The sequence below is a fragment of the Camelina sativa genome, chromosome 7 (genome assembly GCF_030686135.1).
Source record: "Camelina sativa cultivar CO46 ecotype springtype chromosome 7, ASM3068613v1".
Taxonomy (NCBI): Eukaryota; Viridiplantae; Streptophyta; class Magnoliopsida; order Brassicales; family Brassicaceae; genus Camelina; species Camelina sativa.
The window spans coordinates 2,708,559-2,721,906 of record NC_141886.1 but is presented as its reverse complement, the minus strand read 5'-3'; the positions used below and the strand labels follow the sequence as shown (position 1 = coordinate 2,721,906).

At 37.6% G+C, this 13,348-nt stretch overlaps 1 protein-coding gene and 1 long non-coding RNA gene across 3 annotated transcripts; one reads left to right on the top strand and one right to left on the bottom strand.

Moving 5' to 3' along the window:
- Positions 1 to 8,311: 8,311 nt before the first annotated feature.
- LOC104704221 (WUSCHEL-related homeobox 9-like) lies at positions 8,312 to 10,723 on the bottom strand. The gene is made up of 4 exons (XM_087460251.1): positions 10,471 to 10,723; positions 9,503 to 10,348; positions 8,994 to 9,175; positions 8,312 to 8,564 (listed from the first exon to the last, which is right to left on the bottom strand). The coding sequence occupies exons 1-4, from the start codon at positions 10,595 to 10,597 to the stop codon at positions 8,559 to 8,561; spliced, it is 1,161 nt and encodes a 386-aa protein (XP_087316377.1). The 5' UTR covers positions 10,598 to 10,723; the 3' UTR covers positions 8,312 to 8,558.
- Positions 10,724 to 10,980: 257 nt separating this feature from the next.
- LOC147940768 (uncharacterized) lies at positions 10,981 to 12,217 on the top strand. 2 transcript variants are annotated; one of them, XR_015562833.1, is made up of 7 exons: positions 10,981 to 11,116; positions 11,226 to 11,272; positions 11,396 to 11,446; positions 11,552 to 11,663; positions 11,753 to 11,830; positions 11,954 to 12,072; positions 12,176 to 12,217. It is a non-coding gene; the product is annotated as an uncharacterized LOC147940768 (long non-coding RNA). The 2 variants fall into 2 exon arrangements; XR_015562832.1 differs by lacking the exon at positions 12,176 to 12,217 and having other exon boundaries at positions 11,954 to 12,093.
- Positions 12,218 to 13,348: the final 1,131 nt, after the last annotated feature.

Sequence of the window (13,348 nt, the reverse complement as noted above, 5' to 3'; positions counted from 1 at the left end):
GTCAAAGTTTTTTTGTTTGAGTAATGTAGCCCATGATTTTCACCAAATGTTGCTTACTTTAATTATGTTCAAACCACTTTCAGTGAATGCATACACCAAAAATGTTTAGTTATATTTTTAATATGTTCAAACCATACATTATTAGATTTTGTAGTCTAGTGTTTTACTTGTGAATATTGTATTATCGTATCAAAATTCTAGAATGATTTTGAGGCTAACGAGGTGAAACCGTCGCACTTTTAAAAATATATAATTTGAAGAAAAATATATTGAAAAAGTAAAAGAAAATTGGTTAGTAAAATGTGTATGGTTAATGATGGATTTTTGTGAAAAAAAAAATATCACAAGTTAAAATCTTTAACTTGTTTCCTCTAAATTCAATTGATTCTTTAAGATTGGCCCTGTCCAAATTCACATAGTAGTCCCAAATCCACATATACAGTATAAAAATTTACTTTAGAAACAATACATACTCTTTGTCCAGAAAAAAAATCAATACATTGAATTAAAAGGACCTCACATTTATTACAACTTAATGGTAAACCTGTTTTTTTCTTTAATCATGATATTCTTACTCTACGAGGCTACAAGATACTGCAACATGAGCTCTAGTTATAGATTCGTAAATGTTATCCACTTATCCTTATCATTCGCAACATTGCGCTTGCATTACAAGAGATCTAAATCATTGTAGATTTATCAGTTCAACATATTAATAGGCTATACTTGCAAGAAGGAGAAAAAAGAATAGAAAATTTAACAGCAAACTGAGAGAGAGGAGAGAGTGAACATGGAGTGCGTGTCATATGAATATGATTCATGATGAGGAGAAAGAGTTAAGATACTGTTGTGTCAGTTTTGGACGTAAGAGAAAGTTTGTCCCACTTGTTGGTGAATCCACAGTTCCTCTGGTCAACACTCTTCTGAACCTATTTTTTTGTTTCTCTTTCTTAGCTTTCTATTTTTTTTCTTTCTTGTCACTTCATAGATTTCTATTTACACTCCTTAATCTCATTTAAAATTCATGACAACTTCTAAATTGCGATCGTAATTTTCTACTTTAATTTAGAAAAAGGCCAATAGTTCCTTTTTAAACACAACAATATAGATTTGGTTCCGTTATGATATTATTATGTTACTATACATAGCTTTTTAACCCCCAGTGTTATTACTATACATAGATTTTTTTTGGTTTTTAATTATACATAGTTAATGGTTTAGTTTTGTCACTTCGGGAAATAATTAAGTGCACACGGCAGCGTGGACAGTGGACAAATCAATTTTCCGTACGGACAATCAAATGTCCAAAGAAAATGATAAATTATTCCTAATTTTGTAGAAATGTTGTAGAACGATAAAATAATAAGGTGTCGTGTTGTGCTATGCACTAAAAGTCTAAAATACGAGTATTCAGTTATAATAGATATGACTGTTTTTTTATATAAATTGTTAATAGGTATGTTGCATTGTGGTAAATTATAAAATTGAACATATGTGAAATAATATAGTTGATTCATGATATTGCGGTGATAAATTAATCATGCAGTACTTTCAAGTTTCTGATTTTAGTTATGAATATAAATGTTGTTTCGTAGATCTAAAAGAAAATAATAATAAGCATACGGGTACAGATAACGTCAAAGCGACAAGATGAAGGAAACAGTTAAACAGTAGAAAGTAGAACTGTAGGACCATGTTTTTTATTGAGAAACATTTGTGTGATTTGATATTACATTTTCATTATGCCCTTTTGACATCTGATTTGATCTAACAAAGCCCCTAGTCCTACCTTGCTAGACCTCCTTTGCATTCAACTACAATTATTTTACTCACATTTTATTCTCTTTAACTAAATATACTCCATAACGTAGCAGTAATATCATGAATTCTATTCTTATTGTTAAAACTATAAAGCAAAGGATCATATCAATTGACTTTCAAAAACTCTGTTTCCTAACTCTGATACGTTACTTATTCCTTTGTAACAAAAAAAAAACAAAAAATTGTTTTCTTATGATGTAATATGTTCACATTTATATCTTAGGTGTGGACAGCTAAATACAGTTATAGTGATTAAACTTTTTATTTTATTTTTGGTTAATGTTAGTTCTATTGATAAACGCATATAACCTATAATTTATTTATTTGGATAATTAGATTAATTATATTGATAAAATGCTTATAACCTTTTAAAAATTACTTGGATAATCATATCTCATAAAGCTAATTACTTGAATACATAACCACCTAACTGATAGAAACCCTGAACTACAAGTGGAAGAAAAGATTGATAGCGTGGCTGTGAATATCAACTACGTCTTTAACAAAATAAAAATTCAACTAATAAATATTTAATGTTTCTTTTTAGAATTTGATTACATATGCATTTCAAAGCATCATGCAAGTACTAATTCTATCTGAAATAACTGAAACGATTGTCATTGTAATAACATCACTTCCACACATTTTTTATTTTTATTTTTAAATGAAATCATCTTTAATCTCAAAACGTTTCCTACGTATTAAAATAAAACAAAATAAGGTAATACATATTTGATATTTCTAATATATTTTTAAACTTTTTTTTATAAAATGGCTGAAACACTTATACTAGTTATTGTGTAAAATACTATATTACATATTAATTAGTGTAACGTTTTTAATGTAAGTTTTAGAGTATATGAAGTGTGAGTGTGATGTAATGAACACAAGTGAATAGAGATTTGAAGCTAGAGAGAGAGTGTAAAACGTGTAAGAAAAAGTGTAGAAGAAGAAATTCAACTTCTTACTTTATTTAGTTCATGGTTACAATCTAAATATAGACATATACAAAGAGAATATCCTACCTAAGATGCTATACACACATACACAAGGTGACAGCGATATTACTTAGATGTCACATGTGATCTTTGTTTGACCTCCCACTTGCACCAACTCGCCAACGGATCTATGAGAAGGATCTTGAAGCTTTGTGACCGTTAGGAGTTGTTGTTCTTCATGGACTGGCCTTGTAAGGCCTCTAACTGTACGGACGGCCCATAATGTTTGGTTCTACGGACGTACGGACGTACGGACAGTGATATGTGTTTTCATACTCCCCCTCAAGCTTGATATGAGCATTGACCAAGCTTGGACTCATGAACACCCACCTCATTAAAAAAAAACTTAGTATAGAAAACCCTTTGGGAAAAACTATATGTAAGGGAAAAAGAGTGTAGGTGCCATGTTGTGCACTCATGGCCAAGTGAGGTCTCTAAGGTCAAGTTTGGTGTGAATGTACTCACATACTTGTGGACTAGCTGCTTTGGTGAGTACATCGGCCAACTGTTTAGAACTTTCGGTATGACATGGTAGGACAACTCCGAGCTTGATTTGTTCTCGAACTTTATGACAATCAACTTCAATGTGTTTGGTTCTCTTGTGAAACACTGAGTTAGTAGCAATGTGAATGGCGGCTTTATTGTCACAATGCATGGTGACAGGTTTAGGTGACTCAACTCCAAGGTCCTTAAGAAGAGCTTTGAGCCACATCAACTCGGTTGTAAGTTTCCTCATAGCTCTATACTCCGATTCATCACTCTATAGAGAGACCACCTTCTGCTTCTTGCTCTTCCATGTGACCAAGTTACCACCTAGGAACATGCAGTATCCAGTGGTAGAGCGACGATCTTCACGATCTCCAGCATAATCCGCATCGCAATACCCAACGAGTTCAGTGTTCTTGTTGCAACCCATCCAAATACCTTGTCCCGGCGATCCCTTGATATACTTGAGTATTCGGTTCACCATGTTCTAGTGATGAACGGTTGGGTTTTGCATGTGTTGGCTCGCCTGGTTCACAGCAAAACAAATGTAAGGTCGTGTAATTGTAAGGTATACGAGCTTACCTACTAGACAGCGATATTGCTTGACATCTTCAAATGGAGCTGCATCAAGCTCCCCCTTTCCTCCTGCCTTATAGTTTTCCTCAAGTGGTGTTGACACTGCTTTTGAGCCTAGTTTACCTGCATCACTCAATAAATCTAGGGCATATTTTTTTTGTGATAGAAATAAACCCTCATTAGACCTATAGACTTCTATACCAAGAAAATATTTGAGTTCTCCTAGATCTTTGATATCAAAAACTGATTTGAGAAAGTCTTTAGTCTCTTTAATTCCTACCTTGTCACTTCCAGATATGATGATATCATCAACATATACTAGAATGACTACAATACCTTTGTCGCTTGGTAATGTGAAGAGGGTGTGATCAGCTTCTGATTTGAGAAAGCCTCTTCCAAGTAGTGTGGTGCTTAACTTATGGTACCATGCTCTTGGAGACTGTTTTAGGCCATAAATTGCTTTGTTCAGTTTGAGTACCTTTCCTGGACCAATGGTGTCTTCTAAACCTGGTGGTGGTCTCGTGTATACTTCATCTTTAAGCTCACCTTGCAAGAACGCATTCTTAACGTCCATTTGCCACAATTCCCAATCCAAATTGGTAGTTAATGAGAGAACAACTCGAACCGTGTGAAGTTTCGCAACCGGAGCAAACATATCAAGATAATCCTCCCCATATGTTTGTGTAAAGCCTTGTGCGACCAATCTTGCCTTATAGCGTTCAATCTCCCCATCACTCTTGTATTTACTAGTAAAGATCCATCGAGAGGTGACTGCCTTCTTGCCTTTTGGTAAATCTGCCTCGTCCCATGTATGATTTTGTTCCATGGCCGTTCTCTCGGTGCTTACTGCATCACGCCACACCTTGTGCTTCTTGGCTTCATCATAGGTTTGTGGTACCCAATGCTTGTCAATTTGGCCAAGGAAGACTTGGTGTTCCACAGGAAAGTGAGCGAGTGCATACAACTTGAATTGGATGAGCAACCGCAACATTGTTGTAATACACACGTGTGTTCTTCCAGTTGGATGGGTCAAACTTGAGTCGTGTGCTGCGCCGTAGTGGAATGACATCTTCATGATCATGTTCCTCATCCTCAACAGCACTCATTGTCTCGTCCGGTTGCACAATATCAGTTTGGTGTAAATCTTCCTCATTGTCACCGGACGGTGTAACTTGAGTGGGAGGAGCTTCGACTTCGTTTGGCTCATTAGGGTCTAGGTCACCGAGAGGAGTGGTGTCTCCTGGTAGGTTTGGCCCGGTTGAGCTTTGGTTGTCCCGATCGTTTGTGTTTCCCAGCCTTTCTAGAATAATGCGAAGGTTCCTTGCTCGATCGGATGGAGATGTAGGTAAGTCTTTGAGTTCCTCCCAATTCTTTTTGTCATGATATCCTCGAGATTCAATGAACTTGACATCACGGGACACCAATACTCTTCTCGTTTCAGGTTCATAACATTTGTAGCCTTTTTGTGTGGTGGAGTAGCCAAGAAACATACTCTTGGTGCTCTTGGCATCAAGCTTGTCTCACAACTCACCTGGTTTCAAAACAAAGCCAATGCACCCAAATACACGTAAGTGATCAATAATAGGGTTCTCTTTATTTAGTACCTTAAATGGGGAAATGTCTTGTAAAATTCTTGTGGGAGTGCGGTTGATTAGGTAACATGCGGCTAAGACCGCGTCACTCCAAAAACGCCTTGGAACGTTGGTGTGCTGCATCATGGACCTAGCAACCTCCATGAGATGTTTGTTCTTTCGTTCAACTACACCATTTTGTTGAGGAGTGTATGGGCAGCTTGTTTGATGGATGATGCCATGTTTGGTGAGATGTTGTTTAAAGGCATGACTTGTGTATTCACCACCGTTATCTGATCTTAGAATCTTAATTTTTTCATTATAATGGTTAGTCACATAGTTTTAAAAACTAATAAAGGCTTCTAGGACCCTATCTTTAGATGGAAGGAGAGTTAACCAAGTATACTTAGATTTCTCATCAATAAAGGTAACAAAATACTTTTGATTTTCTCTTGATAAACATGGTGAAGTCCATACATCAGAATGGACTAGACCAAAACAATTTTCATAAATAGTAAGAGACTTAGGAAAGACAGATTTGCAATGTTTACCAAGAATACAAGCTTCACATTCATCATTCTTAAAAGAAATACTTGGAAAAATAAGTTCTAGTGCACGAGTATGAGGATGTCCTAGTCTAGCATGCCAAGTAGAGCTATTAATCTTATCAGCCACTGAATTAAAACATGAAGAAAAAGAAGATAGGTTCATGTCCTCAAGCACATAGAGATCATCCTTAGAGACTCCTTGGCCTAGCACTTTACTTGTCTTAATATCCTGAAAATGAACATCATTAGGACCAAATATTGCATAGCAATTTAAATCAGTGGTAGCTTTCTTAACTGATAACAAATTAGATGTGAAACTAGGCATGTAAAATGCTTTAGACACTTTATCAAATAATTTCAAGTTGCCTATTCCTTCAACTGGAAATTTTTCACCATTAGCTATAATCACATTTCCTATGGCAGGTTTAATTTCACTAATCAACTTAGAATCACTAGTCATATGATGTGATGCACCAGAATCAACAATAAGAGGTTTTGTTGGTTTTAAAGCAAGATAAGAGTTACCGGAGGCCTCCTTGAGGGCTTTGATGAGTGCATCAAGGTCTGATCTCCTCACCAGGTCGGAGGAAGCAGTTAAGGCGGTTCCATTTCCTCCGGAGACTTGATGGTTCAGCTCGGAGGTTGTTGCTTCTCCCAACATAGCAGCTTGGTGAGCTCGCGGTGGTCCTCCCCGGTTGTTTATGGGTCGGTTGGCACGGAGATGAGGGTGAAGGATCCAACACCAACTCTTGAAATGGCCAATCTTCTTGCAATGGTCACAAACAGGTGGGTTCTTGTCATCATGCTTGTAGTAGCCTTTGTTTGCTGTGGCCATTTCCACCTTGTTGGCCGTCACAAGCTCTCCTTTGCTTCCAAATAGTCCAATAGAGCCATGTTCTTTTTGTATCTGATTACACACATCATCAAGACTTGGGAGCTTGTCTGACCTCAATATATGCTTGATGAGGTCATTGTAAGATGGATTGAGAGTTAAGAGTAGACCGAACACTTTGTCTTGTTCGCACCTCTCGTTTAGAACAACCGGGTCAATAGTCGCCGGCCTAAGCATCTCTAGTTCAGCCCAAAGAGATCTAAACTTTCCAAAATTCTTAGTGAACTCCATATCTTATTGGCTGAGGTTGTTGATGGCTCGCTTGACTTCAAAGATGCGGTTGACGTTTGTAATATTTCCGAACACATTTTGTAATGTGTCCCATAGATCTTTGGCCGTTTCACAATAGGAGTAGGCCTCGAGTATTGAAGCATCAAGCGAGTTCTGAATGATGGCTAAAACACTTTGGTCTTCTTGAAACCACTTATCTTCAGCCTCAGAGACACTGTCTTTGTCATCTTCGGTTGTAGTCTCCTTTGGAGCTTCACTAGAGGTAATGTGGGCCCATAACCCTCGGCCACATAGTGCCGTTTTTGTGGTTCTTGCCCACACCAAATAGTTCTCTCCCTTGAGAGTAACTGGAGCAATCAAGGTCTTAGAGCCTTCCATGTCGAAGTAACCTTTGGTTAAAGCTAATGACCAACGGTTAAAGAAGGGAGACTTTCTAAGTCGAAACAAAAAGAGTTAGAACAAGAGATTTGAAGCGGAAGTGTTTGGTGGGTGTGGGATTTAGGATCAGGAGCTGTTAGGCTCTGATACCATGTAAGTTTTAGAGTATATGAAGTGTGAGTGTGATGTAATGAACACAAGTGAATAGAGATTTGAAGCGAGAGAGAGAGAGAGTGTAAAGCGTGTAAGAGAAAGTGTAGAAGAAGAGATTCAACTTCTTACTTTATTTAGTTCATGGTTACAATCTAAATATAGGCATATACAAAAAGAATATCCTACCTAAGATGCTATACACACATACACAAGGTGAAAGCGACATTACTTAGATGTTACATGTGATCTTTGTTTGACCTCCCACTTGCACCAACTCGCCAACGGATCTTTGAGAAGGATCTTGAAGCTTTGTGACCGTTAGGAGTTGTTGTTCTTCATGGACTGGCCTTGTAAGGCATCTAACTGTACGGACTGCCCATACGGACTGCCCATAATGTTTGATTGTACGGACGTACGGACAGTGATATGTATTTCCATATTTAATCCCCGGGATTAAAGTGAAATATCACCTCAGTGAACTGAAGTCAAAGTTCCCTACTTCCCGCAAGTAAAACCTTACATCACAGTCTAAACATTAAACATAACGCATGACCTAGTTTACTTTCACACTGGGTGATGTGAAGCTTCTATATTACTCATCCCCATATTAGCGCATTGTTAAACTTAAACAGTTGCAAATATACTAAAAAATTCAGATGAGGAAACACAAACATTATAGAATTATGAAATAAGAATTAATGAAACACACAGCATATAATATTGGTCAACAATCTAACGAGAGAGTTTTGTGAATGTTGTCCGAAACTCATACATCACACCATCACAGTAGGTAACTGAAACCCATATCTTATATAAAATCTAAACATTTAAGCCTACGTACGAGAGATGGTGAAAGAAAGAGACAGGTCTTAATTTCTTCTTCAAACTCAAATCTCCCACACGACTAGATCTGCAAAAGCAGAAAAGAGACCTCGAAATTAATCACATAAATAATTTATATACACACACATGCAGGCACATCCTCCGAAATGTTGTACTATTAGAATTTATACTACAAAAGTCAAAAAACACGAAGGCCAAAAAAAGAAAAATAAAAACCAATGAATGCTCTAAAGCGCAAGGTGTGTGTGTGTAATTAAATTAGATTGAGTCAACAATGTTGACCAGAGCCAAACAACATGTCTCTCGCATGCATTTATCCATTTTTGATCCCAATGAAGAAATAAACTACTCTATAAACCAATATTGTATAGCCATTAATTAAGTATTCGTTCTACTAAAGCTTATTAACGTATATAGTAGTATCTAGCTATAGTGAAGTGAATACAGATATTAATTAGTACTATAACTAATTAAGGAATATAGAGAGGAAACAAACCAGATAGTATGACGCTCCGTGTTGAAGAGGTTGAAGAGCGACGCCATATTCATCGGTGACAATGGGCTGACCCGCAGAATTAATGAGCACAACTTCTTCCCCGAATGCATCTCTCACATTGAACGGTCCTGGGGTCACTTCAAGCTCCATTTCATTTATGAACACCCTTATTCTCGCGCCCGCTGCATTCGATTTAGCCGTGGTTATCCCATTATTTCATGTTAGTATAATAACTAGTACATATTAAAACTATCTCTACAAAACAACCATGTAAACCTCAAACAGTCTATTTTCAAGAAAGAGAGAGAGAGAGAGAGATGGTATATATACAACTTAATAATCATCTACATATTATTATAAACACGAATTAAGGTCCTTTAAAAGATTGATCCTGATCAATGTGTCCCTTCCATTGTTGACACACAATTAATATCTATACTGTTGAGTAAAAAATAAACATATATAAGTAATGACTAAAAAAAGATAGATGACTTTAGATATCATCATACCTTGAACTTGAAGCTGATCCGAAGTTGATGGGACAGTAGCGAGAGAGTGCGAAGTAGTAATAGTAGTAGTAGTAGAAGTAGTGGGAGGAACATGAAGCATGATGTTATTGTTGTTGTTGTAACAGGTTATTTGTTGACTAGTAGTAGCGTAACAAATCTGAGGCTGTGGCTGCTGCAACATCTTCATCCTCATTTCTTCATCTTCTTTCTCACTCAAGTGTTGTTGATGATGAGTTCCATAACTTACACTACCGTTCATGATCTCACTCAGCAGGAGTCCGGTACATGGCCCCATAGTTGGAGCCGGTTTTTGTTGCTCGATCATATCACCGGAGAGAAACCCTAATTGGGATGAGACGGTGATACCTTCAAACCCTCCGACGGTGGAAACCGGAAAGAGAAAGGCCGCTTCTGGTGGTAACATCGTCCCCATCATTTGACTACTACCCAGAGAGAGGTTAGTGTTGTTCTTGTTCTTGTTTTTGCGAGGTTTGGTGGATTTGGAGGAGGAAGAAGAGGAGGAAGAGGAAGAGGAAGCCGAGTTTGCTGAGGAAAGAGGTTGCTGTTGTGGTTGTGGCTGGGGTTGCGATTGAGGGAGAAAATGTTTAGAGTGGTTGTGGAGGAGGCGGAGTTTGTGTTTACTACGGGACTTGCGGTTTTGGAACCAGTAGAAGACGTTAGCGTCACCGACCTGGCCGTATTCTTGAAGCTGAGCCCTAATCCTCCTGATCTCCTCTCTCGGCGGATTCACCATCCCTGAGTTGAAGATTGCTTCAAGTATCCGAATCTGCTCTGGCTTCGGATTCCATCTCGGTTTTGGCTCTGGACTCCTCTCCACCTCACACCCTTTTTTTTTTTTTTTTTTTTGACAAACCGTAAACAAATCACATCTCATCAGATAAGAACTCTTTAGAACAAAATTTAGTTTTCAATTGGTAAAAATATATTAAACAAAAAAGTTGAAGGACCTGAAGAGAAGGGAGAAGATCGGTGGGAAGCAGAAGGCAAAAGAGGAGAGTTGATGTCGTGTTGCCATTGATGAGGATGAGGTTTGGACTTGAACATGCTTGGCCAGTGTCTATTCGAGGAAGCCATAACTAATTAACTCGATCGGAAGAACACCGATGTATGTGTATGCATATGATGATGATTGATGTTGAATGATGATGTGATGATGATGTGATGTGTCAAAAGAGAGGAGGAAGAGACAGGGAACAGAATGGCTAAGAGCATGATTAGTGGGGAGTACTCACAAAGTTACTCCACTATTTGGGCCCCAAAATAATATTAAACAACCCAAAAATGGGTCCATTATCGAAGAATCGATACCCTGGGAAGGAGTTTGAGCAACACTTGAAGAACGCTACGTGGCGACTTGTGAATGGGTGTTTGTTAAATATAAAAGCGTTTTTTTTTTATTTTTTACTCATTTTCTTTTCTTTTCTTCCCCAAAGTCTCTCTCTCTTCTCTCTCGAGAACTCCGGCGAAAGAAATGGCGATTCATATGTAATCGGGAAAAGAAGAAAGAGAGAAGAATCGAGTTATCAATTGGATTAAGCAGTCTGCCCAAGTGATCTTCTTCATTCTTAAGGGTTTCGTTCCTATCCTTCTAGGGTTTGTTCTCTCTCTCTCTCAATCCAATTGCATCGCTCTGTTATTCTTTTTCTTAACGCGTCGCGTCTCTGATTTTTTTGTTTTGTTTCTTCGTCGTCTCTTGTTGCAGGTTTTTTAAAGCAAGTTTAATCTGATTGTCGCTCACACGGCCTCTAGGTGAGTTCCTCTTCTAGGATTTGGCTTTGATCTTTCGGTGATTGATTTATCGTGTTGCTTCCTCTGTTTTTTTTTTTACTAACTTGTTTCTTCTTCTTCTTCTTCTCCTTCTGTCTCTCGCAGGTGCTTTTTGGAAGCATGGCTTTCGTCTCTGAAATCTCAACTTCTTCTAGGGTTTGATCTCTAAATTGATTTCTATTACATAGGGTTTTTTTTTCATTCACTCGAATTCCTTATATTTACTCATATTTCTATTATTATATTTTTTTGTAAATCCAGATTGATTGATTGCGGAGGATAACTGTAGTATTGATCGATCGGCGATTGAGGAGGATACTAAGATCTCTCCCTGATGGTTTGATTGAGGAGGAGGGCACTAAGATCTTCTTGGGTTTTTATTCATTCTTGTCACTCTCTGTTTGATTTTAACGACTTCTTTTCTTTTTTGGGGGGGTCTCACTCTCTCTCTCTTTGTTGCAGGTCTTCTTTTGGAATTACTCCCGAACAGCAAGCTTTGTCAAAGGATGGATCACAACTAGCAGCAATATGAAGGGACAAGTAAGTTTGCAGCCATGAGCTTAGACTTGCTTATTATATATATGTCTTGTTATTTTGTTTCTTATCTCTTGTCTCTAGCTAACTTTTGGTATGCATGTTTTCTTTTCTTTTTTGTTGCATCAGCCTCAAGGATTTGTCTCTTGACTAGCAGATAAAGGCATCAATGGAGATGATGACTTGCCAAAGCGCAAGACCTTTTGTGGTTTCTGGGACTAAGATCTCTCGGTGATGGTTGAGAAAGAGTGGAGTCTTCTCTTTGTTTGTTTTCCTAATCTCTCCCATATTTACTCTCTTTTTTGATATAGTGAAATAACTGTTGATATGGCTTTTTTATTTTCCTCTTAGGAGTTGAAAAACCGACGACCATCATTGTGGCTTATGTAAGTTAACTGATTAACTATGTTCATCTCTCTTTCTTCTTTTACATGAATTTTGAGATTTACCAAGTTATACTACTAACCCTGCTTCTGATGATGTTTTCTCTTTCTAGTTTCAGCTGATTTGTGCACAGGCTCTTGGATTGCCATTAGAGCAGCCAAAGAGTGTAAACATGGAGAGGTTGCAAAAGGTGAAACTTCGTGGGGCTCTTTAAGCTCCTCTCGAAACCACCAGAGGTTTGCTTTTTATTATGAGATTATTCTGTTGTTCTTGTTAAGAGTACAATGTTTTTGTTTCTGTTTATGTGATTTATATTGACTATTTTTACATGTTTGTGCGAGGTCAAATGGAGATCATTTGGAATGATTATTCATGAAGCGGACTGCAGCGTTTTGGATTCTCTTATTTGAAAAGGTATGGTACGACAGCTTTCATATGTTGTTGATAGTTATTGTTTGCGATTGTGTGTTGGGATGAATTAGTGTTAGATTAGGTAATAGTCAAGTCAGGACATTGATGATTGCTTTTTTGTTTGTTGGAGTTCTTAAATACGAATAGTACTTGATTAGAGAGATACTTGTCGAGTAGGTTGTTTTAATGTAATAAATTTGTGGTTGTTGTAGTTAATTTACAACCATAAATTTGAAAACCCAAAACCACTTGAGCTCAATATAAACCCTCCATGTTAGCACTAACATAAACCATTAACTTTTTCTATACAAACCCTTTTCTTTTAACATCAGCTTTCACTAAAACAACCAATGGATCCTAGAAGCCTTATTCGTAATCCACATACATATTTTGTTGATCTTATGAATTCTCAAAAAGACTCTAACTCCCAAGATAATCCAATTCTTCCAAATACATTCTCTTCTCAGCCTGTCCACTTTACCCAAACCCTCTCTTCTCAGCCTGTCAACTTTACCCAAACCCTCTCTTCTCAGCCTGTCAACTGTGGGCCTAGATTCTCTTCTCAGCCGTTTCAGTTTAGGCCGGCATCTGAAGATGATGATTGTATCGAGGTTGAGGTTGATGAGGATGAAGAAGACGAAGGAAGGGGAATAAGAAAGCGGTGGACTGCAGAGGAGGATGTTAACCTCATAAGCGCTTGGTTAAACACAAGCAAGGATCCAGTTGTAA

Bases quoted from the DNA above. Each gene is read 5' to 3' on its own strand.
- LOC104704221 (XM_087460251.1), bottom strand. From the start codon at position 10,597: ATGGCTTCCTCGAATAGACACTGGCCAAGCATGTTCAAGTCCAAACCT. The intron at 10,349-10,470 runs GTCCTTCAACTT...AAAAAAAAAAAG, and splicing joins ATCTTCTCCCTTCTCTTCAG to GGTGTGAGGTGGAGAGGAGT. The intron at 9,176-9,502 runs GTATGATGATAT...AATCGAATGCAG, and splicing joins GGATCAGCTTCAAGTTCAAG to CGGGCGCGAGAATAAGGGTG.